The following is a 26,106-nucleotide window of genomic DNA, read 5'->3' as shown; positions in this document are numbered from 1 at the left end:
AGAGAATAAAAAATACCAAGTGAGATCAGTGTCCTTGGTAAAAGCTTTGTGAAACCTCACTTCTGAAGCTGTTTTCCACTCAATGGCTGCACACAAGCTTAGAGCAAAGCACTCTGTCATGTTTTCATGGGTGATTCTTTAGTATATTTAATCCCATAATCCACAATTTTTGTTCTGTGCACACACAGCAGCGCCGTGTTTGATCGGTGTGCCCAACAGATGATGACTTACTGTATTTTCCTTATCATTGTAGTCACTCTAAACAAAAAAGATAATAATTAGCTTATATTTCAAGATTACATTGTAATCTTTCCAGTGATAACAAGTGTTTGCATTGATGTGGAGCAGTGCAGGATATTACTGTGAGCTGGAGGGACACGGAGCAGAACTGGCGATTCGGTCGTTTCCTCCGTGTTCGAACCAATGAAAGACCAGCGCTTTTGTGCTTGTGTTGCAGACTTGCACCCAACATAGAAAACTAATTAAAAAGATAAGATTTTGTGTGGTGGCATGTTGCTGTTCTGCGGTGGCATTGGTTGCAGGAAGCAAGGGCTGTCGACAATAGGCCTTTTGACAAGGAGAACACGGCAATGTCGCCAGCTTTGGATGCGGGCCAGTTTCGCATGCCTCTGTGAGTGTCTCGAGGGTTATCGTGGCTTTTCAGGGCTTCCCCTCGAACCCTTTCTGATGCAGCTTTGTGGAATCTATGTGAAGCATCTTTGTCGTGACTGAAATGCCAATGGAAGCGTCCTTGTAGCCGACATTAGCATCATGACGAGCCGTAGCGGGGGAAAAAAAGAGAGGCATTTTTGCCTCCAGCAAGGAGATCAATTAGTAGCCAGACAAAAAGAATGACACGGTTACATGGGAGGGTTCAATGAGGAGGCGAGGGGCTGGGAAATATTGTTAACTGCTGGTAAAATCTGAGTGAACACTTAACTTTGAACTTATGATGAGGGATGTGTGAGGGCCAATACTAGTCAATAGTAAATGACTCATTTAACCAATATATATCCCATGGCTCATAAATATATTGTCAATCTCTGTATGAAAAAAATTGTTAAATAATATTGAAAATTATAATGTAAAGGTTGTGTTGCCCTATATTGGGTATTAAAACATATATGTAGTCTAGATGCTATAGTTGTAGTATTTGGACAATGCACTTCATCCCTTTGGGTTTTGCACTTTCAATTGTACAATAGTGGATACTTCATTAAAATTCAAAGGTCTGAGATTTGATTTGAGTTGACTTTCATTAATATTGAAAGAACAGTGTGCGAGCGTCTTGAACACACAAGGCCCAAATTGCAAATTGGTTTTCAAAGCAATAGGACATTTGACTAGTGAATGCCTCATGCCAGCACATGGCTCAGAATCGATGGGGACTTGTCAGTTAGATTGAGGTGGAGGTGAAGTATCCTCGACTGACCGAGTCAATCAGCCGATCTCAGTCTGACTGAGCAGCTTGTCACCTCCTGAAGACCTGACAGTGAAGGCCTGGGGAAGCATCACCAGGAGGGACACACACTATACAGGGATATCGTCATCTGCCATTTAGTGCAAAGACGATGTATCTATGGTCAACACATGTCCTGATTACAGCAAGTCCTGAGGAGACACTGGTATGAATATAGCAGACTGACATATCTGGAGAAGAGGAATGTTTCCCCTTGACCCTTAGATAAATCTGACAATTATTGCTTCAAAATTGCCTTTTTTTTTAAATTGGCAAGCTTTGATCAATCATTTCCTGCCAAATCATGAACCATTCTTTCTTTCTTTCATGTCCTGGATGGTTTTGTTGCATTCACAGCAGGTGCCCTTCTATGGAATAATTCATAATAATTTACATTTCTTTTCTTTTTTTCCCTTGTAGGACTGGTAAAAAATGAAAGCTCCCATTCCTCTCCTGATCCTGCTTCATGCCGTCGTGGTCCATTGCCTGAAAGTGGTGTCGAAGAGAGGCTCAGGTAAGTCTTATCTTGTTCCCCAAAATTATCTTTCCTTTTCGAATTAAAGGCAATTCTGAAAGTGGAGAAGAAGAAGAAAAAAACTAAACGAGTTTCTATTTACAACATTTCACACGCTGCGTTAATTGGTACGGACATTTCATCCCCTGGATGCCAAGTTTCAAGAGTCTTTTTTTGGGCCTGAAAGCACAAATTGTTTCATGTCAACAGCAGAGGGATCACGCAGCACTGCGCCGCTGAACTTTGAGACTCGAACCAGTTAGAATGAAAAACACAGCTGTCCTGTCTTCTAACGGGCTTGATTTATGAGTCCCCACACGCTCAGAAATTCAATTTGAGGTCCAGTGAGTGATGATGGAATATGTCACCGTTGATCTTTGCTGATCACTTTCACGGTATGAACTTGTTTACTTCATTGTAGACTACAACAGCACTGGCTGCTTTATTCTTCAAGGGTTTGCAACACACACTTTAGACTTCTCTTCTCATCATGCCCAGATCATCTGTTAGTGTAGTTGGTCTCGTGATTCATTTGTATTATCGTCATTATTTATGGAAATGTGTCAAATAACATTCCAAATGCGTGTTATTCGACACGGTTAACTTTCCTCACAAAAGTGCTGCACTAGTATTGCAGCACTACATGGAAGAGGTGAGCCAATGATATTGGTTCAGGGACACTGTTTTAACATCCCCGTCGCCTCCCCGGTCGTAACTGTGGTTGAGTGACTGAGTGAGAAAATGCATACAGTAGGTAAGAGTGAGATATCTAAAGCACTCACACGACCAGCTATTCAACCTATTTTAACATGGTTGTTGCAACAATATCACGTGCCTCGTCAGGCTGACCCACAGGAGGATAGATGGGAGCTAAAGGAAATCTACATCGTTAACATGGAACATGAAGGAACTATCCAGAGGCCGCTTGCACCCAGGTTCCTACCCATGCATATTAGACCCAGGTGCAGCGATGGCCCGGGGCTCACCAAAGGGTTTCCTGCTTTTGCAGCAGAAGTCCCCGCGGGCTATCTTCTCGGATGCTTCACGAGCCATTGCCTGGAGCAAGGATTTTAAACGCGTCCACTGATAAATGAACGCACCATTCGAGCCAGACCGCCGTCCTTTGTTCCCTCTCCTGCGGATGGTACGGCTTTATTAGGAGCCACGCTGGTTGCAAGTTAGAGCCCCATTTTTTTGACAAAGGGATTCTTGGCAATGAAAGCCAGGTTGAAAAGAAATCGGTGTCTCTAATCGTGGTACGGACAGAATCAGTGGGAGTGGGAAGGCGAGGTATGTCCCGGCATGAACGCAGGTATATTTTCAAATAGACGTTTTCCAGGGGTTCCTTTGTTGGGTTTGTTGTTCTGCTGTGATGGGGCTTGTTTACGCGAGGTCTAACAATATGTGACAATTTGAGTTTTGAACAGGTCATGCAGCTCGAGTTTTTCCTGAAATGTTTGCGTTTTCAATGTCGGAGCCAAATCATTTTTTAAAACAAATTTCCCCTATTATCAGTTGTGAAAAAGTCTGAGGATCTGGTTGAAATAGATGAAACAAACAGCTGATTGAAATGAGCTGCCCAAAACACTGTACACATGTAGAGCGTAGTGTTTGTACCAATGCTCAAAGAAATGTGCTGCAGACAATCCAACATGCGAGTGTCAGTCCATTAAAGGAGAATTAAATGACTTGATTGACTCCCTCAGGGACAATAAATCCTCTGTCTCACTACTCGTATGCAAATAAACGCACTCAAACTCTGGAAACCCATGCACTCCGCTGCATTTTCCCCGCTATAATCTGTAGATGATTAAATTCCAAACACCCTTTTTTTCTTTGAGCAATGCTTTGTCTGCGTTTCGCACTCGGGGTGGAACGTTGCAAAAGCATGCAATGCATTTGCGGCGTACTAATCCTCAGTATGCACATGTAGGAGAACGTATCCGTTTGTCCTCTGCCGTGGTTCCTCTTTGCTGGAATGCTGATATGGCCTGAATGGTTGGGCGAACAGAATGACTACATATGTTTCTGCTTAAAGCAGCACATCAAATTACACGTGAAAGTAAAAAAAATAGGTGGATGCTCTTACACGGTTGTATGTTATCACTCAGTGATGGTCAGTCCATTCATTACCGGGGTCTTTTTGTTTAAATGCCATTTGTTCTTTGTGGAGCGCCTTGCGGCTGCATTGCATTCTGGATTATTGAGACTGTTGTCCGTGTAGAAAATGGCATTTGTGATCAATTTCTGACCTTTCAGTGCACTCAGTGTAGCCGTAATGGATTTTCTCCCATTGTACACTATTGTAGTGGCAGTATGTATGTATCTGTGTCACGTCAAAGCCTTATGTGTGAGAATGAATCTGTCCAATAAGCAAATGTGCTACAAATTAGACTTGACCCTAGAAATGCGAAGGACAACATTACAAGAGGCATTTGAAATCCCAGTTGTTGGTTGGTAACACATGACTGTGGTATCAATGTAGTTTGAGGCTTGGAGTATTTCCTGGAAACGGATTAGGTGGTCTATGCCCGACTGCTTCCATTTATAGATGGGAAAGCATTTTGTTTAGGGGAACGCATATTCCACCTTTTGGCAAAAATTGAGCATGCAAAATTATGAAAAACTAGGAAATGTAATAAAACATATTTTTCACAAACAATGTCTCTATTTGTTGGCTTCTCTTTTCATTCTTTCCCCCCTCTGTCATTTATACAAAGAGGCGCTGATGTCTGAAGATGGTTCGCAGTGCTGCGTTTCTCTTAAACACACAATCGGCTCCCTTGATGTCCACACGTGCAGTCCTATACAATAGATTCTTGGAAGAGCGATATGAGAAATCCATAAACGTGCCTGTTTGTTTACTTGGCAATGAGCTGAGTGGAGCCGAATCCTCTTTCTGTGCACAACACAGCTGCATTTCATTCGATATGAAAAGGAAACTTCTGAGTTCAAATAAGGCCTCGTCTTAGACTCTTTAAAGTAATAACTATGCATTTATTCTTTCTTTTTTTTCTTTTTCACTTCTGAACATGGATTATAGGCAGAGTGAAAAGGAGCTTTTTTGAGGGTGCCGACAATGACATTTGTCAAACCATGAAAATAAAAAAGGGCATGCACATGCATTGCAAAAGGGACTAAACAGGACGAACACAAAAAACTGAACGGGTTTTCCTTAAAGATTTAATGGGCATCACCAGTCGTCTGCGTTACGCCAGAACTCTGCTATGTCTGCTTATCTTTAGTGTTCAGTTTTGCTCAATGCAGCTACGTCTACTTCCCAAACCTACTGTGCTTCCTCTTGCCTAGGAGCAATTTTCCAGCATGTCTATTGATGACACACGTGCTGTTTTGAGGCCTGGACCTCGACCACAGGCCACCAATTCCCGAATCCACACGGCTGTTGGGAAACTATTCTAAAAAGTTCTTATTGTTCATGGTTGATTTCTAATGAGGGAAGTCTCTGTCAGCCACACAGACAATAGCTCAATCTATCCAGAACAGTCGTGTCTGTTTTTTCCCCAAAAGCAAGCAGCGTTTCAGCCTTTCCGTCCACCAGCTGGTTGCCTGGGAATTTAAACTTCAGCTGCTGCACTGCAGGAATACATACCTATTTTACATTCGGTAAAAGTTGCCCCTCAACTGTTCACACAACACGCCAGTGAACACGGACGACAGTTGTGGATTTATGATCATGTTCCGTGACGTTGATTGAGACAAATGTAGCCTCTCTCCTCCCCTCTGCTGTACAGTCATTAGTCCCAATTTCTTCGCCAGACATTGATGAGTCCCCAGACAAATGATGCTTACCTTTCCACAGTCTGCCCGTAATCCGCGCGATACATTACCCATAACACCCTCGCTCACTGTGAACGCATCGTCCTGGTACACATGCAAAATGTGAGAAGCGAGTCTTTTTCGACACGTGTTCCCATTTGGAAACGGAATGCAAAGTCTCCTCTCTGCTTCCAGTTTTCCATTAAGGATGGTCTGCGGGCGCGGCTTGTCGCCCTGATGAAGAGTAGCTGTAAATAAAACACGCCGCCACAACAAGACCTTGGTTCCCATTAGAGAGCAGCCGCTCATCATCCGTCTCTCCCCGTGTATTTATCCATTGCCGCTACAGTAGGTCCGCAACATATATATATATATATATTTTTCCCTCTCTCCACCGATTTATGTCTGCTCTTACAGGAGGCAGAATCAAGGACAACCTGACAGTCGACTAAATTGACAGTTTTCCCACCCGTTGCATGTGCACAGCTCTCAGAGGACGTCAACGCTAATACAACAGTCTAAGGATAGAATCTTCCTCCCACATTAATACGGCCATAACTGCAGTCTGGCCAATAATGAGGCCCGTCATAATTGCACAAGACAGTGAATCCTAACAGGGGATGTCGGCGCACGGCACCAATTCAATTATGGCGAGCCACTTGACTTTGTAATTGATATCAAAAGACGTTTTAATATGGCTGGAGGCTGTCAGCGAGAACTTTGAAGGAGAGAAGGGATGCTGCAGTAGTGACCCTTTCTACTGAGTCCGTTTTGTGTGCATGGAAAATTAATTTATTAATTTTCAGTGATAAAAGTTTGGGATGTCAAAGCTCCAAAACCAATCCAGGAAGCTTCTGCTGAGATTGAACTCACCATCCATGTTCTCTCTGTCACACACACACACACACACACACACACACACACACACAGGCACACGTATGTGCATACCAACGGTTCATCTTCCCTCTGTCAATACCACATACCGGCCACAAATGTTGAATGATTGCCTCCACTGCACCGCCCGCTCATAGCAGGGGAGATTGATCGCACACATGATATTAGAAATAAAATGGCTCGCCACATGGAGTTGTTTTCCCCCCCGCTGCTCGGGGAGAGAGAGAGAGAGAGAGAGAGAGAGAGAGAGACCACTCAACAAGTGTGCCCGATACAGGCCTCTTGACAACTAGGGTTACTATGGATATGTGTTCCTGGTTGGAGACACACGGCACAGCCCTCGGTATGAGATGGATGATGCTCAATCGCCTGATTTATGAGCAGACTGGTCTCCGCCTGGCCTATTTCCTGACTTGTGATGATGTTACAACGCCACAGCAATTGAGAGAAATGCCAGGTACCGGTGGTGGAGGAAAATGCGGCGTGCAGTTGTTGGTTGAGGTGTTGAAAGCTCAAGTGCACTGTCGGTGCTTCTGTGTGTGGATCAAAGACGTCTCAAATTACAGCTTTTTTACATTTGACTTGACGCGTTTGGGTTTAAGGCGTCAGATGTCAAAAACCAAGGATGTAAGACAGGCGTATGAGGCCCTTAAGATGATTGGTTTTGGCTTTATTAAAGTGTAGGCGGAGCTAATGGGGTCAGATACCTGTCAATCAAGCAGACATCAAAGTAAGGCTAAGTAAGGATAGACTGTGAATAAGTAGTGGAATTATATAAGTAGTTTTTTTGTGTGATGAAGAAACTATGATGGATATTTGATGCATATATAAAAGTTACGCTTTTGTCTTCCTCATCATCTGATTGGTCAGTGGATGACAGGTTTGATTTGATGCTGTAGGTTAACCTGCTCTGAAGCAGGCCGGCCGTGCAGCGTTGGTTGCCGTGGTGATCTAACCTGGGTGAGTTTTTGCATTATCATAAAATATGTAACGATCAGATGGAGCCTGGGCTTAGCTGTCCTGTACGTTACTCCAGTTCCTTATGCATGATTTATTTTTAAATGGGTTCTATTTGAGAATATGTCTCCGTTAAAAAGTTTTGGCTTCACACAGGGATTCATACTGACAGATGTGATCCCTTAAAATTGACTGGAGTCTGAGCACTAAGCAATTTTCATAATTTCTGACCGCTTCCAAAAAAAAAAGATTGTATCTGTCGTCTGTTGAAGAAAATGATTAACTTTGTCCCAGTCATAACAATGACAGTAGTGACAGAGAATACTACAACAACATAATGTGAGTTTAATTATGCTAATGTTTTCAGCTGTAAAAAATGAGTGGGATGGAATTTTTAAATATCTATAAATTGTGTGATTGAAATGCTTCAGGTGTCTCCTCACCTTTTGTTGTGCTTCCTTCTCCCTGTTCATTTTCAGGGAATCTCAACTGTCTGCAGGGGTTTACCATGAAACACATTATATTGCATTATCTCCATTTTAATATTTCTCTAGGAAACATAATACTTTCCTCTCAGGCTCCCTCAGCAAATTATGCAGCCCATTTTAACAGCTGGGGCGTTTGGTACCAATTTAAGAGATTATATGTGTGGATGATAATGAGCTTTAGTCCAAAAGAGGATTTAAACACGAAGAAGGCCGGCCACTGCTTAATTTAAGAAAATCTGTCTCCCAGGTTTAAGGAAGACGACTTTGGGGGAAATGAAACTCCCAGAAGGGGAAGAAGAAAAAAAACATAACGGTGAAACTTGAAAGTAAATAAGTAACATTTGTAATAACGTTCGGGCGGTTTGGACATAAACAGCAATGGTCCGGGGAATTATTTTAATTTGTCTTGACTGCTTGGCTCGTACAAAGCTGAGCCACGGGGGGGAAATGAAGCTGTGGTCTCTCAGTGCTATGCAAATCGCCCGGAGGCGTCGATGGGACTATGCCCAAAAATATCACACATTTTAACCTGGGGCTTCACTGCATGATTAATTCATCTGGGTACTCCCCCTCATTTTGTGTCACTTCTCGCCTCCGTGTATCTGTCTATCTCGCAATCTTTGCACCATTTCTTTTCTGTATTTATGTTTATGTGCGTCGTTTCTCTCTTTTTGTCACAAGCGAGATGGCAATCTGCTCTCTTTTTAGTTCGTCTCAAAGAAGAGGTCCTCCATCGCTGTGGTGCTGCCGTTCCTTCTGATCGCTCTGTCAACTGCCTGTGTTACATCCAACGTGTCTCCACAACCTCCTGTGCCAAGGAAGGGATGGTTATTACTCCCATTGATTGGCAACTGTCTCCTGGAGGCCACGCAGCACCACCGGGGACTGGATGCCTTGGAATAATTAAAGCAATACAACGAGGCCTAATCTTGTAATCATCATTAGATTTAATCGGTTCGAACCAAGCTGCTGTTTGACTTTCTGCAAAGGCATCTCTGATTTCTGTTTTTAGACATTTCTTGAAAACTGGAGACTTGGATTCTATGTTTCACCTTTTAAATCACACTCCTGCAGTATGTGCTTGAGTGGAGTGGGATGAGGCTAAATGATAGCTCACATTGCTCCTTGAGTAAAGGTCTTGTTGCGGAGGCAAGAACAACCCCTCCTCCTGTTATGAGAAAGACAACTATTGATTTAACATTGGTGGAAATCGGACAAACTGGAAATTTGATTTCCATTTCTCTGAGCCTTTGCAATCTCAGAACCCCCCCCCCCCCCCCCCCCCCCCCCGCGCGCGTTTCAGTGTTTCATACATTGGTTTTCTATTGATTGCAGTGCTAACTTTGTTTTTGGCAGACACAACTCAGTTAGGTGTGATTTCTGAGGGGAGATACAAAATCAATTTGTCTCTTGTCTTTTTCCAGCTTTCTCAGACTCTATAATTGGAATCATACTTCACCTGTGGGTATTCAACTCATAACAATATGTCCCAGAATTATAATTGACTGCAGAATTTCATTTCAAATATATAATCTTCAAGAGCATATATCTATATATTCCAAATAAATAGCATATAATTAAATACTACCACATAGCACTTGAAATGTATTTTTCCTCTTCTGATGAAAGCATGCATTTAAGACATCAGCGTGCAGCCCAATGGCGTGTATATGATATAAGAGGTTTAGCTTTGCTGAGGGGTCGTTTCTCATGATTGACTGCTACACACAGCAGTTAATCTGCAGTATTTTATTGCCATGACAACATATATCAGTTTGGGGAGGATTCTCTCCATGTGCAGGAATGAATGGGACGGTGTGTTGTATTTTAGGTGAAGTGCATCAAATGAATTAGTGCAGGGACCACGACTTTGTCATGCACTTAACCATGCCCAGAGCAGGGAGATGGATTATAGACACCTGTTCATAAGGATAATTATGTTTTTCCACAAACTGAAGGTTAATGAATTGAATTACCCTTTAAATATACTACTGTATATAGTCATGTTTTCCCTTGTGCTATTCACATGTTCCTCTGATCTTTTCATGAGTAGTTTCATAAATTACTAGCTGTGTTTTTCATTTCATATAGAAGAGTTAGGTCAAAGCATTTCATTTTCAGTATTATAGAATTAATCTTCAGAAGAAAAAAATCCTCGGTGAGCTCTGTCTAAGACAACATTCACGCGTGGTTTGAATATGCTCTCTGCAACCTCCGTCTTCAATCCTTCCTGAGAAGGAAAACAGGTTGAAAGGTCACCTAATTCCTGGTATCTCCAGCTGTCTGTCAAAGAAGGTACCAGCAGTCCCTCAGCGAGTTCACACGGCGGCTCCGCTTCAGGACAGTCTCGCGGGACCATTAACATGCACGACGGGAGTCATGTGACCGACGGGGTGGGCCGAACTAGCGCTTGTGCTCGGAAATTGCTTCACTGGTCCTGAATGGCGATAAGCAGGGACAGGAGTAGGATGGTGTGATTAATTTTCCTCTCCCACATTTGACCTTGGAAACCAATTATTAGCTCGTAAAAGCTGCACTTAAGAAAATGCCCGACGTCTGGCGAGGTCACCGGATGGGGGGTTTGTGGCCTTTTTTCCTTTCCGCAGTGTTGCCATTGTGAAAGAAACTGCATGAAGTGCGCTTTGTAATTACCCTACTCTGAGCAATGAGGCTGTGGTCACTCCAGAGGTGAAGTTTTGTGAACGCAGGAAGTCCCCCAACAACGTAGCGTGTGATGAGGCTGTCAAGCTCTGTCGCGTCAGCCAGCCGCTCAGCGTGTGGCCTTTCTCAATGATCCTTCATTGGAAAGTTTGAACACACCCTCTCTCCCTGTGTTCATTCCCTGTTCACTCTCCCCCGTCGCTCAATGACTGCTCAGGACAAAAAAAACACTACTCCCTTGTTCTCTTTGTACATTCTCTATCCTTTCATTTCTCCTTTTTCCCCGTATTCCCTTTTCTAGTCAAACTGGGATTGGACTAAGCACCATCAACCTATTTCTGCAACAAGCAGAGGCACAGTGAATCCTTACAGGTTTCATGGGAGTCCTGCCAAATTTGGCTTTCTTTTTTCTGCTTTCTTTTTTTTTGCAAGGGAGAAAGGATGTAAGCTTGCCTGCCGAGCACAACGCCTTTGTTAGTTGCAGGAGACTGACGCACTGCAGGAGTTTTGGAAGCAAACCAGGCTGACTCTATCCTCCTGGCCTTGGGCCACTGTTCTTCACTCTGAAGGGTACAAGCAGGCCCCAGTCAAATTCTCCTGCTTAGCATTTTCATTGTAATTAGCAGGGAATTACCTGCGCATAGGAAAGTATGTTGTGCAATCAAAAGCTAAAGCGCCCTTTTGCTAGGGGAGAGGAAGGCGACACTGATTACGATGCACCGAATTTGTTTTTTAAAAATTAATTCTGTTCAAAATTGATAAAAAATAAAAAAAAAAGATTCCCTGCAAGCCTACCTTGCAATTTAATTTGGCATGATTTACAGTGAAGTCCCGTCACAGATTTCCCTGTCATGTTTATTGCCCGTGTTTGATGTGGTGCATGGTTGACATATTTAAGACCGCTAATTTACAGTCCTTCAGAGCCCCCCCAAAAAATGGTAGAAGATGGCGGCTGATTTCCCTGCAGTGCAATGATCAATAAATTCTACATATTAATTAAGTTCCACTGTCATCTCTCCAAGGCCTCTCCGTGGGGTACAAGCCCTCCTTCTGGGCCCCGATCGGCCAATCGCAGTGCAGCGTAGCACTGCACAGCCGCCCCCGCAGCTCCTCTGCATATCATGAAACAAACATGTAGAGAAGAGCTGCATTGGGAGTGTGTGTTTCTCAGTGAGCCGTAAGTGGAGAGACGGGCGGCATCGTCATCTGTAATGTGCAAGAAGTATTTATTTTCATTTATTTAGTTTTATACGACGTGCTGCAAAGTGGCAGCACTGTAAATGTAAAAAGTTCTCAGCTGCGGATCAAACGGCAATAAAATGCTTTTACGGCCCTGGTGGTCTTCTAAAACGATTACATTCTATTAATGTTCTGAACGTAAATAAGAGATTGAGAACACGGCCGATATCAGACCCGGGGGTAGAGAGTTTGCTTTCTAATCTGTTTTTTCCTAGAGCTGGAAAGAGGAGTTAAAACGATGAGAGACATGCGGAGGGAGTAACTGCCATTATAGACGGATCCTCTTAAGTCGAAACAACACAAATTTTGTGGTTGGAGGCAGTTGGAGTCCTGTGGCCTGTGCCGCCATTGTGACAGTGCAGAGGCGGCAGCATCCAAAGAGCAACAAATCTCGATATGCATCTTCCGCTAACCGAGAGGGCACCACGGAGGTCAGCGGGCGTCGCGTCTCTGAAATCCCGCCAGTAGCCACGCAGCGCAGCGCGCCACCATCTCCCAATCCCAAGTGTATCTGTGCATCTCTCAGCACAGAGGGTAATTAAAATGTTTCTTCAGCGTTCAGCCTTTCACGGAAGCCCCCCCCCCCATATCATCTCACATCAAAAACACTTAAACCCCTGTTGTAAAAATGCAATGTTCAGGCAGCCAATTAGGGTTGACTCTTGAAGGGTTCTCCTCTGAGCGTGTGTAATGAGGCCCATAGCTTAACTATGAAATGCGCTTGCTGCCTTTGGACCAAATATGTCTGTTTCTTTCATTCTCAAAGAACCTAATGAGTGGCGGAGAGAAGCTGTGGTTTCCCATCGACACGTCAGATGATGGAGGAGGCGAATCAAAGAGCGTGATGAATGATTAACTCCCTCTTCCACCGCCGCGTCGACCTTACAGTCGTCCCCACACCTGCCGAGACAATTCATTAATAGGGACGGGGGTGATTACTTGTCGGCGACCTTTAAACCGTGGGATTTGCTCCCAATCTCTGGCTAATTAGTCGACGTTCAATGAGAGGCGCGTCTGTCAGAGCGGCCGCGCAGAGGCGTGACGGAACACAGCGGTTCTATGATGCTTTGGTGTTTTGATTTGATTTTGTTGGTCATCTGTACCCAGGTCCAGCGCTGATACAATCCACTTCACTTGAGAAAACATTTTTTTTAAAAAGTATCTGAATCCCAATCCAACACCTTTTCATTTGCTTGGCATTGAAATTCAAATATGGCCTGATTATAGTGTTTAATGGCGCGCCACCCTCAGCGATTTTCAAAAGCGTGTGATATAGGCATGAAAAGGGGGCCCTCCTTTTGCTGCCTTGCAACGCTCTCTAAGGCTCTCTGTTGCTTTTTTTTATTGTGCATCGAGTGCCTGGTCTTGAAAAACACAAGGACAGCTAAGGATTATGGTTCTGTATGCGCCTTTCTTTGCCTTTAATATGCAAATAGAAGATTAGCTGTGGAAGGAAACTGTTTGGCATGGGAGCTATTTTACCATGAGGTGATTTGAACTTAACCATTTCAGTGGAACACAGCAATCCGGAGAGCTACGCGAGGCCTCTGAGGACAAACGTATCTGTACAGCCGAACCACATGACCAAATGTAATGGTGGCACTCTGCATGGCTCGGGCACATCAAACAGAAATAATAAAAACCACATGCGACTCTGCAACTCACGTCGACGAAAACCCAGAATGCAGTCAAGTAAATTACTTTGGTATTACACTGTCAGAAAACCATTTCAAATGTGCCATGGGAAGCACTGCTTTTGAGCTGCAGTGCAGAGGGGAGGAGGAGGGATTAGGAAACATTTCAAAATCGAGGAATTGTGATCCCAGTTTTAGAACTATACAATGCGCATGCAATGTCAACAGCTATTATTGAGTGATTTCAATGACCTAATTTCTGCGTGTGGTCTACCTCCGCAGTGCAGCTAACCCCTATAAAAACACACTCCGCGGTTAACCGACGGCAGATCCAAGTGCCCCGGAAGTTACCGCCGCACTGTGGAATTCATGCGTAGAAGCCGGATAATGCACACTCAGCGCTTTCCAAGACGACGTCCGTCCACTGTTTTCTTTCAATGGGAATTTAAGTCAATTGAATTCAGATTGAAAGCTCCCAACGCCTATCAAATCAGCATTCAAGCTCTACACACACACACACACCTCTCTTTTGGAATATCGATTCACTCGCACACACAGTGAGACATTGAGGTGCAGGTTATCCAATCAAAGTCCACGCTGACTGTGTACAATTGATCAGAGTACATTTGCTCGGGGCTGACGACCCAGTGGGCATTCATGGATTTTCCCAACTGGCCCAGAGGGGGGGGGGGGGGGGGGGGTTGAAGATTATTGACAGAGGGATAAAGGGGAATACAGAAACATGTGGATAGAGTCACCAAATAATGGGATGAAATAAATAAGTACAACAAATGAGCGCGCTGAATGTGTCATCAGAACAAAGGATTTGGCAGATGGGTTGAAGCTAATTTAGACGATATGAATGCCCTGGCCGTGACCTTGAGTTATTGGTGAGATTTGCGTCATTGTTAACTTAAGTGGAGACACTCTCGTCCATGGTCAGCGCGTGGACATTTTTCCCACAGTGATGCTGTGTAAAAGGACAGTCTGCCGCCAAACTCTTATTAAAGAACCCAAGCGTTGCCAGTGGGTGTGTTTTGGCAGGCCAGTGGAAATGGCTGCGTTCCTCAACGTCCTCTGACCTCTTGCAGGCCTGCAGAATGGAGTCGGGTTGACAGCGCTGTGTCTTGCCTCTCGCTCACATGCATGACATCCGGCACGGCCTCCGCAGTCCTTTGGCTGTCAAAGGTAGCGGCACTTCGGCAAATGCTTAAACAAGCGGCCACAGATGCCTCGACGCCGTTGACTTAATCGAAGGCTCTTTTGAGTGTTTGCATTTTTATTGTTGCGTTGTAAACACTTACAGACAAAACCAACAGCGGATGAAATGTGGCTCCGGAGTTAATGAATAGATTTTAATGGACACTGCACGAATGTGTTTGTTAATTTTCTATCACCGTGCGTGCGGGTGCTTTTAATGAAGCTGAATGAATTGTGCATGGGGTTGCTGGTGCGTGGAGCGTGGTTATGTTGAATATTCTCGCTCGGTTGTGTAGTGCCAACAGTTTAAACTAGGCTGTGGAGGAGGGACGGTGGGGATGGAGGAAGGGGCGAGGGGAGGCGGAGGCCAAATGGAAAGGGAGGCCGGGCTTCATGAATTCATTTCCCCCTCTCTCCTGCGTCAGGGGGACCTCGTCTGAACCCTTTTCGGTGGTAACAAGGTGACAGCGAGCAGCCTCGCTGCGGGTTCTGGCCTCCGGAGCTGTCTCGCTGATCGTCTGTGTTAATTAAGGGAGAGAATGAAAGTGTGAGGTATGGGGACACTGTTGGACAAAAGCGTTTAACTGGATGACCCGGGTAAGGATATAGTTTCAGGCTTTCTCTCAAATGAGTCTGCAGCTTCAAGGTGGAGCTGAATGGACAGTGATTCATGCTGAGAGCCTGATTCACCGAGGTAGGAGAAGTATACAAATCACACCACAGGGCACTCGGCAGGCCATGAATTATTGAGATCCTGTTATGTCCGTCATGTTGAATTTTTAAAGTTAGAAAGATCTAAATCTATTCCCCTTAGTCATTATTAAAAGACCTGGTCACTGTGGTTTTTCCGAAACAGCCTCATTTGTCAACCTCACTGGTGTTTACAGATTACAGAATTGTTTGGCGTGTTCGTCAAATGTAAAAAGGCCTCTTTCTGCTCTCAGTCTCCCGCTAATGTGGGAATAGCGGCATCGCCTTCCGGCGAGGGAAGCGGCACTGTTGAAGTTCACGGTGGGAGCGTTTTTTAGTGCAAAGCAAGTGGGCGATCAGGAGATAGTCATCAATTCCAGTGCATGCCAGTTGCCACGGAAACAGAAGTAGAGAGGCTTTTCTCAAGGATCCTGTTAAACATTTAGAGCGTGCAGGGTCGAGCGAGAGAGAGAGAGAGAAAGGGAGCGAGAGAATTAGGAGTGTAAATCATGTGGGTAAATTTGCACGATTGGTTTTAACTTAAAGGATCCGTTTCTATTAACCAAGCAACACCGTTGGAAGTGATGAAATTATACAGCTCACAAATCTCTAATTTACCTAAAGGCCTCATTTTTACGGTGCAGTTGGATTTGCTAACTCTCCCAATATCTCCTTAATATCTAAAGTCAAAGTGAGGTGCCTTTTTCACAGAATACGAATTGTAATGGTGCAATTTCTTCGTCTTAATAACCACTCGTACTCTGGGTTTTTTTTGTTGTTTTTTTTAGGTTGAGGAGAAGATTGATTACACTCTACTCTTTGATAAAATATAAATGTAACATTTGCACATGAGCTCAAAATGTAAGATGTCAGTGCGCTTGAACCTGAAACCTGACTTGGACCTTATCAGCACGCGTGACCCAAACTGTGGCCGGGCTTGGCGCTTGTGTCGTGCCTCCTGATCGACGAGCCCTTTCTCCGCTGATAATCTCCCAGCACGCAGCCCCTTAATGGAAAAGGGCTCTTTGCGGGCAACAGCGTGGGCTCAGCAGATAGGGGCCTCTGTGTAATTCCTGTTAATTACTGTCCAGGAGGTGATAAGACCTGGTTGGAAAAGGCTAAGAGAAGGGATAAGGGGGATCAGGGATTTCGCCTGAAGGATTCTCCTCCCCATGGGCAGCAGCAGTCCAGCCGTCCACAAGTCGTCTGAAGTTTTGAAGCTGCCCCGCAGCAGCTTTTGTTTTTTCTGCACCTAATGGACCGAACATCCATTTAGGAGGAGCAGTGGTAGCGGGTGACCTGGTTTTTATCTATTGAGGCATCTGAAATGGTTTCCCATGGAAACAGATGAGGTTTTTCTCTCCGCGGTGTTGGAATTGGAGCTTGAATATCCAGATCGGGTGGCGATGCGAGATGTGATCGACGCGCGCTCCCATTATTTGGTTGTGCTGGATCATCTCGGCGGGGTCACGTGGACTTCTGCGGCAGATCGATGTTGCTTAATCGAGATTGAAATTGCCAGTGCGATACCTTCAGCAGAGATGAATCTAGATAGCATCTCCACAATGAGCTGGCGCAGCCGGGAAAAGTGGGCCTTGATCTGGTCTTGCTTTTTCCGTGGTGATGTGTCCCTAGCTCAAGATTTGACTGTCAAGTTCAAACAGAGAGCATTTTTTATTTTTTTTATTTTTTTTAGCAACACTGAGCAAATGAACTTTCACCCGATTGTATGTTGTAAACAGAAGAAGCACATCAGAACAAGCGTGCGGTAACGCCCGTACAGTGCACTTAAGTGCGACCACTGATGCCACAGGAAATATTCACAGCATGACTTGAGGGATTTTTTTTTCTCTCAAGAATAGTTCAAAGCAATTCACCCCCCCAAAAAAACCCCTGAGCCCATACGAGATCCAATTCATTTTGTTGCCACTTTCCAAGCCTCTATTATTATGCGGCGGGAATAAATCGTACAAATCGCTGTCAGTCACCTCTGTTCTAGCGTTAAATCGCAGTCGCTGTCTGTCCGGGTTGTCACTGCAGACACGACGCCGTGTCTCCACAGCCCCCCTGACCTGCAAACAAACTGGGCAGTTCATTTGTGCATAGGCAAGAACCAGTGGTGGGTGAGAGCGCTCGTACAGGAGACGGGAGGCTAATGAGAGGGGACACGGTGTGCGGTTTTCTTTAAAGGAGCTGAACTCCACGTGATGCACTGCAATGGCCGCCTGTGGCGTACGGAACAGGGGGTATACGAGCTCATATATGGAGAAACGAGGCCACTTGTCCGAATGCATTACTGTAATAAAGCCCGTGGTACAGTGTATCTGTGTGTTGACCTTGTTGGCGTCCAGTTCTCGGAATTGCTCGCCGGTGTGCGCGAGCTGGCAAAGGCGCCGGTGGTCCGACTGTAAAGCCCCTTCATTTCTCACTTTTTGCGCCGTCATTCCCCCCCTCCGCTCCTGCGTCCTCACAATTCGCCGAACGGACCGCGTCGCCTTCCCTCGGCGGCTCCTCATTAGCAGTAGACGCATCGTTCACACTTGTAATACAGTACACAGAACACCGAGATGCTAATTACCCTTCAGTCACCAGTGAGGCTGGGTTGTACCCCCTGCGTCCTCGCCGAGGAGTCGCTGCTGTTGAGGATCTGTTCCGGGAGGGCATTCGTGGAGTGTTTATACAAATAACGCGTAATGTGACAACCATTCATCACTTTGATCAATGATTAACAACGAGCGCTACTGAGAATATGCAAATTCCACTGCCAAAGCAATCACGGTGTACCTCACTCTTCGTGATTAGAGAGCACACAGTTTAGCACACAAGTAAGAATAAGCAGTTTTTGATTACGCAGAAGGATTTTTTCCATTTCGTTTTTTTTTTTTAAATAAACCTAAACTGCTCCGAAGAATTGTGCAGATTAGAAAAATAGATGTCAACGCAGATACGTCCTGTCTCTGCTGTCTTAACGGCTTTCTCATTGCACCATATATTAAAATTAAATTAGCCAAATGTGCTTAATGGACCTTTTATTGTTCCATATATTGGACAATACAGAAAATTAGACATTGTCCAATTATCTTCTCTGGTAATTAATGAGTGGTCTTGTGCTTTCATGAGCATTTTGATCAGTCACTGTCACTGTTTTTTTAAAAGTATTCCTTCCACAAGCTGCGGCGATGCAGATAATATTTCCCCCCAGTTTGCTGAGGGAGAACTTGACTGTCCTGCACTGAGCCGAACTCAATCCCATCCTACATGTTCTGGACGGGCCAGGCCTCGGCGCCCACCGCCACGAATGCTCACGTGGCTCAATGGGAGCAAATCCCCGCCGTCGGGTTCCAAACACCTCTGAATAGCCGAGGTTGTTCTTAGCAGCAGATTAATGCACATGCTTTTGTAATGAGATGTTCGACAATCAAAGGTTGGCGCACAGAGTTTGGCGGTGATCATTTTTCCTTTTGGGAGGAAGCTTATAATGTGTTATGATCACAATTAAGACCGTGTGCAGGATTGTCTCCTGACTATGTCTATACACAACACCTGGCATTTACGGCACAGTCCTAGTTAACTGTTAATAACAAAAGACTCACACATTTCATTAACAAGAACAGACAAGTTGCAGACAGACAAAATGGGGTTAGATTCTTGCATTTACCAGGAACATGTTCAGATTTCGTCTGGTTATGAAAATCGAACGTTTATTATAATCAAGCCGGCTCCAAACTGCCTACGGCAAGATTTCTAGCCTGAACCTCCTTATAGTTCACGAAAGCATTCGAGAAAAGCGTGCATATGACTAAAATAGATGTGATATTGTATTGCAATAGCTAAACTGATTTTTTTTCTTTTTGTTCCACCCTGTAGAATTAAAGACAGTGGGCGAGGGAGTGAAGAAGATGAGAAGCGAGGGGGATGTGGAGGGGTCGAGTGAGGAAGAGAAATTGAAGGGATGTGATGAACAAGAAAAAATCAGAGGGGGGCATTCTGAGTGGAAATGGACAGTAAGGAAGGACGGTTCAGTAGCTTTTCCCGTCTGACAAAGCCATTCTGGCTCCACATGACCCAGTTTCCTCAGAGCGGATTGGTAAACGGTCAAAAAAAACTGACGTATTCACTCTGAAGTATTCCGATGTCAGGGTGAACAAGTGAAATGAAATGGTTGTAGTGTTTGTTTGTGTGTGTGTGTTTGCATCATAATGCATGTTTGTGAATTCGTCTTTACCACTGTGAGCATTGGTGTAACATTACAGATGCTGATCCCCGCCAATCTCAGCATGATTTAATAGTGGAAGACTCACTCTTTGAAATGCTGCTTGGCAGAGCCTCAGTTATACTCTTTGTACTGCTGTACCTTTTAAAATACATACATTATTATGCATATCGCGCAGTAGAAGTATGCATTCAGCGTTGAATGGATTCACGTGGATTTCACCTCACTTTCAAGGAGCCTTAATGATACTGCATGAGCAAGAAGAAAATATAGTTTCAGCTTGACTGATGCTTGTGTCAGTATTAGCTCCAGGTACAGAAAGGGTCTTTTACTCTCACTTGCTTATCATCAACCATAACGTGACGCATTTCTCAAGACGCCGAACAAGCACGAGGGATTACGGAGGAGCAGAGCGAGGAATTGCTTGATTTAATGAAATCAGAAAAACAGCCACTATTCACACAGTCGTACTTCCTGCATTTCTAGTTTTTCCCCTCTCCCTTTTCCAAACACCAAAAAGCAGCCACGGCGACGGTGGTTGTCTCGTCACGTTTCGAGAGCTACAGTCTAATGTGACGTCTCCAGATCTCCAGATACAGCGAGAGGCTCCTGTCATCCGACGATTTCGATCGATGAGTCGAAATGTCCCGGCAAGTGTAGGGAGGATAAAACGCTTCTTTCGGAAGGCCGGCATCAGACCTTGTCATCGTCACCATCTAAAATGTGGGCTTTTTCATACTTGTGGAAACAGGGCAGGTTGTCAGGCAAGTGCTTCGGTGTCAACTTCATCAATTGCTCTGTGCCAGTGTTAAGGACTGATTATGTAGATGGGGCTGCGAGCAGGGACCTCAGTGCCACCTCTGAGGAATAGAGGTTGTTTACGTCTCCTCCTGCCTGTTTGATTGTCTATTGAAGATATCAGACCGCTGTGTTTGTTATTTTGCAGCACTGCGGAAGGCCTCGCCTGTTTGCATTTGCATAGCGAACTACGTCCTATCGCGAATCTGCGTCACTCTCACACGGCGCTGCTTACACTGCCCCTGAATGGATCATTTTAATGGACCTGCGCCCTGAGGTGTCCTCAGTGTATGCAAACGAGTGCAGCTTGTTAGTGCAGTGCAAATACGGGGCAATAAAGTAATGCGGGGAAAGTCGGGGGGGCGCGGGGGTGGGAGAAAAGTACTGTACACTTTATGGCTCTCTTGCCCCCGGAGTGCTCGGTGAATTATTTATGAAAGTGCTGACAGAGGAGGAGCGGGGTTCAACAAGGCACGTTTCTCTGGGGGGCAACACCAGCCGGCAGTCAGGTGGGGCTCAGTTTGTCTCTCAGCCTCTGGATTTTAATGATGGTCCAGTGGTCAGGTTATGCGGATCCACACTGTAGCTTTCCTCCTGTGTCAGCTGAAAAGAGAGCGGCTGCGTGCGAAACCAGTAATCTCTGCTGTGGCTCTGCTCCCCCTCCGTTGGTTTTACCTCATATAGTCTCTGTCTCCATTTCCCCCCCCCCCCCCCCCCTCCACACTTTGTCATTTCTCATCTTGTTTTTTTTTTTTTTTTTTATGTCCCCTTTTCCAGTATGTCTATTTCTGCTCTCATCGCCTCTGTCCGCCTACTCCCCACTTTCATCTCATACATCTCCGTCCGACTCCTTCCGCACACTCCAAACACTATCACCGATGATCGACGGCGCATTAAACCCAATGTAAATCATTCCCTTTAACCTACATTAGCTAATTAGATGTCTTTCGAAAAATTCCCATCTCGTCGCAGGGCGGAGCAAAGCGATGCTCGCCCGCTGAGTCCGCTTGTTTTTGTAGCACGGATACACGTGATCACCGCTTTTTCCCGCAGCTTGACTTTGCCCATTGCCGCGTGTGAAAGTGCGTACAAACGTTATGATATTATAAAACACCTAATGTCATAAAAATGATGACATTCTCCCCTGTCCTCCTTCAGAGAACCTATCCTCTCCACACATCCTTGAGGCCACATGTGCTGTGAATGTGTTTACAGGGCTACTTATCAAATGAGAACGTGTAGTGTAGTTATTCAGGTGGGGTTTTGGCTCCACTGAGCGCCGTTTCCCCGGAGTGAATCGCGGGCTCGTAGGAGTGTTCGTCGGTGGCAGGCTTGATGGCGTGGCACTTTCGGGTGAGAGAGATTAGCCTGTGAACCTAGACGAACCGCCCACAGGGTCGTACCAGCAGGTAATGGATGTGGCGCCGGCCGATAAGACATAAAAACACACTTTCATCCCTTTAGAAGAGGAGCGGCTTTTTTTTTTTTCGCTTTTTTTTTATACTAATAAAAAACATCAGCTTTCCAAAAAGTTGAACAAGCTCGGCAGCAGTATTTCCAGAAAAGTTTGAAGCCTTGAAATTGGGCTCGACTGACGCATTCGTGACATTTAGTGCTTTATTTCATTTTTAGTTGCGAATATGTTTGATGTTAATCAGCGTTGCATCCCCCACCGTGATTTGCCGTTTTCCTTTTGACAGTTTGACAGTTTTGTTTCTTTGCGAAGCTGCACATTTATCAAGGAACGGAAAAAATCAGTGGTGTCCAGTAACATTCACATTCGTCAGAGGTAAACGCACCGTTAGATCTCAGTTGATGGACCTGATTATTATAATAATGAATATTATGGCTTATTTGATGTGGTAACTAAGTTCAAAAAAACAAGCTTTGGCAAAGCAGAACTTTTTGAAGCCCTCATATAGAATTTGTTTCATAGATGTGCTGCCATGAAGCCCTTCGATACGCCACGTGATGCCTGACATCACCAACAGAGAAGGAGAAGCCCGGCGCAAACGGCAGCCTCTCAACACCCATCACTGTTGAACATGTACAATCGCGGCCTTCTCACCCCCAACCCCCCGGATGTGTTGCCCCTCGGGGCGACTGCATAATCTGACAGCACCTCCGCTTATGGGTCTTCTCACTGTCAGACTCACCTCTCCGGAGGACGGACACATCACAGGTGTCAGCAACAAGAATCCCCGCTCCCGCCGTCTCCCCCGGGGCTCACTTGTCAACAGGAGCGGCACCTCCGATGTCCGACCTCGAGGGAGATGCAGGAGAGAGGGAGGAGGGGTCGGCCTGACGAGCGCAGTTGGAGTAAAACAACATGTTTGTTTGTCTTCGTATTAACTGAGTCATGCTTTACAATAAATAACACACGGTCAGTGTGTGAATACCAGAGAATATGAATGTAATGCATTCAGCGCCTATTCCTTGTATCAGTCACTATTTCAGTTGGTCCTGAACCCCGATGGATGTCACGTCTCTGTGATTAGCCACAGACGAGATGATTGAAAGTAATGATGGAAAAGATCTGACACAAACACACACATGTCAGAGCTGCTCTCCAGGCAGAGTCATGTCATTTTTCCTTCATGAAATGTTATTCAAAAGGTGAGTGGGCAGTCCAGGGTCCACGCAGGTCGGGCATTTCATTTAATTGTCGTAAGGACCGCGGCATTTTTTACTTTGGAAAGTCCGATGAAGAGCTAATTCCACTTAATAGATTCATAGTTTGTAAAAGCTCATGATAATGAGCTAACCAACATAATACTGTACGACGGTGTTTCATCCGTGCTTTTGATTCTCAACCTTTTTGTTTAGCTCGTGACCCCTTGAAATAAGCTCTGTTTGCTTGCTGCCTCTCGTCAGTCTCTTGCATGTGACTATAAGAGTTCTTTTCTTCTCAGATTATTTTTATGTTTACAGCGCTGAAAGTATATACAGTGCCACACAAGAACAAAGCATTTATTTTTTTTGTAGCACAAATGGATTCCTCCTCATTTCTCTCTCTCTCTCTCTCTTCTTCCTCATCATTTCACAGCCCCCCTTTATCCTGGCCCTGACCCCAGGTCGGGAGTCTTATTGCCTGGCAGCAAGTCACAATCTGGAGAGTGACCCGCATTATGACACCACAGTTAAACTGGGCAACATGTAGTAATAACATCATGCTCGTGTCATGCTTCAGGGCTGGTGGGGATTTACTGCAGAGTTGCTCAGGCCCTTTAAAGACCTGGTTGGAGCTCAGCTGGCTTCATTCAGCATTACAGCCCACGGTCCCGACTGATAACCAGGAGTTGTTCTCCTGTATCACATTTCTACCATTGTGGCCAAATCCCGCTCCCTGCAGTGAACTTCATTTTCACAGCATACATCCATTATTTCTGCACCACTCCAGTGCCATCAGATATGGCACATCCCTCCCCGGGAAAAATCCCCAACTTTGGCCTTTGCGAAGAAGCTTGAAGACTGAACTATCTCAGCAGTTCCCCGGCATCTCTGACAGAATGTCTTCATAGCTGCTCAGGGCTCCTCGGTGCCCATGAATCTGTGCGCCATCCCAGAGTTTGACAAGCGGGCGCGCGGTGCCCACACATATGCGCGCCATCGCGCACACAGACACAGTCTCTGGTGAGAGGCAGGGGGCCAATTATGGGATACTGTGACAGGAAAGAGCTGGAGGTAAGTCAGCGTCCCCCCAGGCAGGCCACAGTGCACTCGACATATTGCCTGTGTGTCCGCTGACAGTGACGGGGTCCCTATGATACCTCACCGCAGGAAACAAAGGCAGGAGTGAAACCCTAAAAGCCGTCGCGAAGGATTTGTTGGTTCGGAGTTTTCTCGGCAGACACTATGATCAGACCATATTGAACCGTACCGCACAGTCTCTCATGAGAACCTCATCTGTAAATGTGATGCCAGAGACATCTTTGACTTAGGATTCGATGAGTTCCGGGCAGAAAACGAGAGAGCCGCCTTGCACGAGGAAGCGAAAAGTGAGATTTGGGGATTTGGAAAAAGTCGTAGCATGATTCTCAAGTACTGACGACTGCAGTGACACCCACGCACAGTGATGTAAAATAAGAGCGATGGTGACATCTCCCAGCGGCTGAAAGCTGAAAAAAAAATTGTGAGTAGAGGTTTAGTTTCATGCCACATTCAGAGTTGCTTGTTATTACAGTGGCGCAATAACAGCATATGTCTAAGAATAGTTTTAAGTGAGAACCTCTCTAAGAGAACGCGCCATCTTACTTGTTAAATTACTGTAGTAGCGTCTCAGTGGATTGTAATCACAATGTAATTTGCGACGTCAATGTTCTTGTATTTATTTGAACCACACTCCTGTGCTCGACTGGTTAGCCGGCGTGGACTTGAGTGGGACTCTCCGCAGCGTCAATAACATGCAACAAGGTTATTGTAAGAAGCAGAGGTGGGATTAAAGCTTAACATCGACTCACAGGCAGATACGCACTGTGTGCATGTACAAACACGGAGAGGCAACCATTGAAAAGTGAGTGCTTAAAGTCCAACGATTGACAATTTAGCTTGAAAATATGCATCGAATGCACGTATGGTTTAACAAATGGCCTCAGAGCTCATTAAATGCACACAAATGTCTGTACACTGCGCTCACTGAAATGCATCTGAACTGTGATATTGCAAACTGCAGATTAGTGGTTAAACCAGAGGAACAGAAGGTGGTTTATTGGGCGAGTAATTGTATTTTGACATCAACTCAAAGTGTTGGGACTTATGCCAAGACATGTGAGGCGGCAACAAGTGAGCGTGTTTAAAAATCCTGCCACCCCCCCCCCCTGCTTAATTATCTTTACATGCCAGAGAAAATGAATTACCCTCCTCCTCAAGATTAATAATGTTGCTTTGTGGGGGCTCTGGCCATAAGTCGTGGAATAATGAATAGTAAAAAGATTTGTGTTGCCTCTGGATTGACTGCAAAATTCGGAAAGCTATTTTGGGATCAAAGAAGTTTTGCAAAGTTTGGATGAAGTGGATTTCAATTCAGTGGCAACTTCGACAAATTGTAGCACGTACTGTTTTCTGCTTTGGGGAAAAAAAAACATCCGCCTCATACCTGTGCACCTCATTACACCATATTCCATCACTTCTCCACTCAACAGGGGAAATATCCAAAGTAGAGATGACGAGGATTCCAATGTATTTATCAACCGTATCCTCAAAAGCCCCGAATGCAATTTAACCGCCCCTCACCTTTCCTTGATCGTATGAGAAAACTCTCCTCCTCCACTTTCACTGTCTCCGCTGCTCGGTCCCGCCCACGCGTTAAGTCAAACCCACAGCTGAACACAAGAGATTCCAGCTAAATCTCCAAGTGTTGTCGGAAATGGAGGGAATCGTCGGAAGCATAAGTAAAGAGATGATGTCGGGAAAAAAAAACACAATCCTCGGCTGAATCACATGCCGATAATATCTGACAGTGAACGGCCGTGGCTGACCTCTTAAAACTCTGTGGATAATATTTGCAATATAAGAAACAATGCTTGGTAAGCCTGCGGGAAACATTGTAAGAAAGTGATGACATGCCTCAATTTCTTTTTGCC

General features: G+C 45.1%; 1 protein-coding gene and 1 long non-coding RNA gene across 8 annotated transcripts in view; one reads left to right on the top strand and one right to left on the bottom strand.

The window, feature by feature from the left end:
• LOC118301237 overlaps positions 1-26,106 on the bottom strand; it is a 1,055,945-nt gene that overhangs the window by 74,312 nt on the left and 955,527 nt on the right. The gene's annotated exons all lie outside the window — the stretch shown is intronic.
• The window catches only part of LOC118313039 (interleukin-1 receptor accessory protein-like 1), a 225,876-nt gene that overhangs the window by 59,886 nt on the left and 139,884 nt on the right, over positions 1-26,106 (top strand). For all 3 annotated transcript variants that reach the window (XM_035638254.2, XM_035638292.2, XM_035638283.2), the window contains one exon: positions 1,880-1,973. In XM_035638254.2, the coding sequence (XP_035494147.1) occupies positions 1,892-1,973 (82 nt within the window). In that variant the 5' untranslated portion in view covers positions 1,880-1,891. The remainder of the gene's footprint in view (positions 1-1,879; positions 1,974-26,106) is intronic.

The sequence above is a fragment of the Scophthalmus maximus genome, chromosome 1 (genome assembly GCF_022379125.1).
Source record: "Scophthalmus maximus strain ysfricsl-2021 chromosome 1, ASM2237912v1, whole genome shotgun sequence".
Classification (NCBI taxonomy): Eukaryota; Metazoa; Chordata; class Actinopteri; order Pleuronectiformes; family Scophthalmidae; genus Scophthalmus; species Scophthalmus maximus.
Note: the sequence above shows the minus strand (reverse complement) of the source record. Positions and strands in the feature narration are given on the sequence as shown.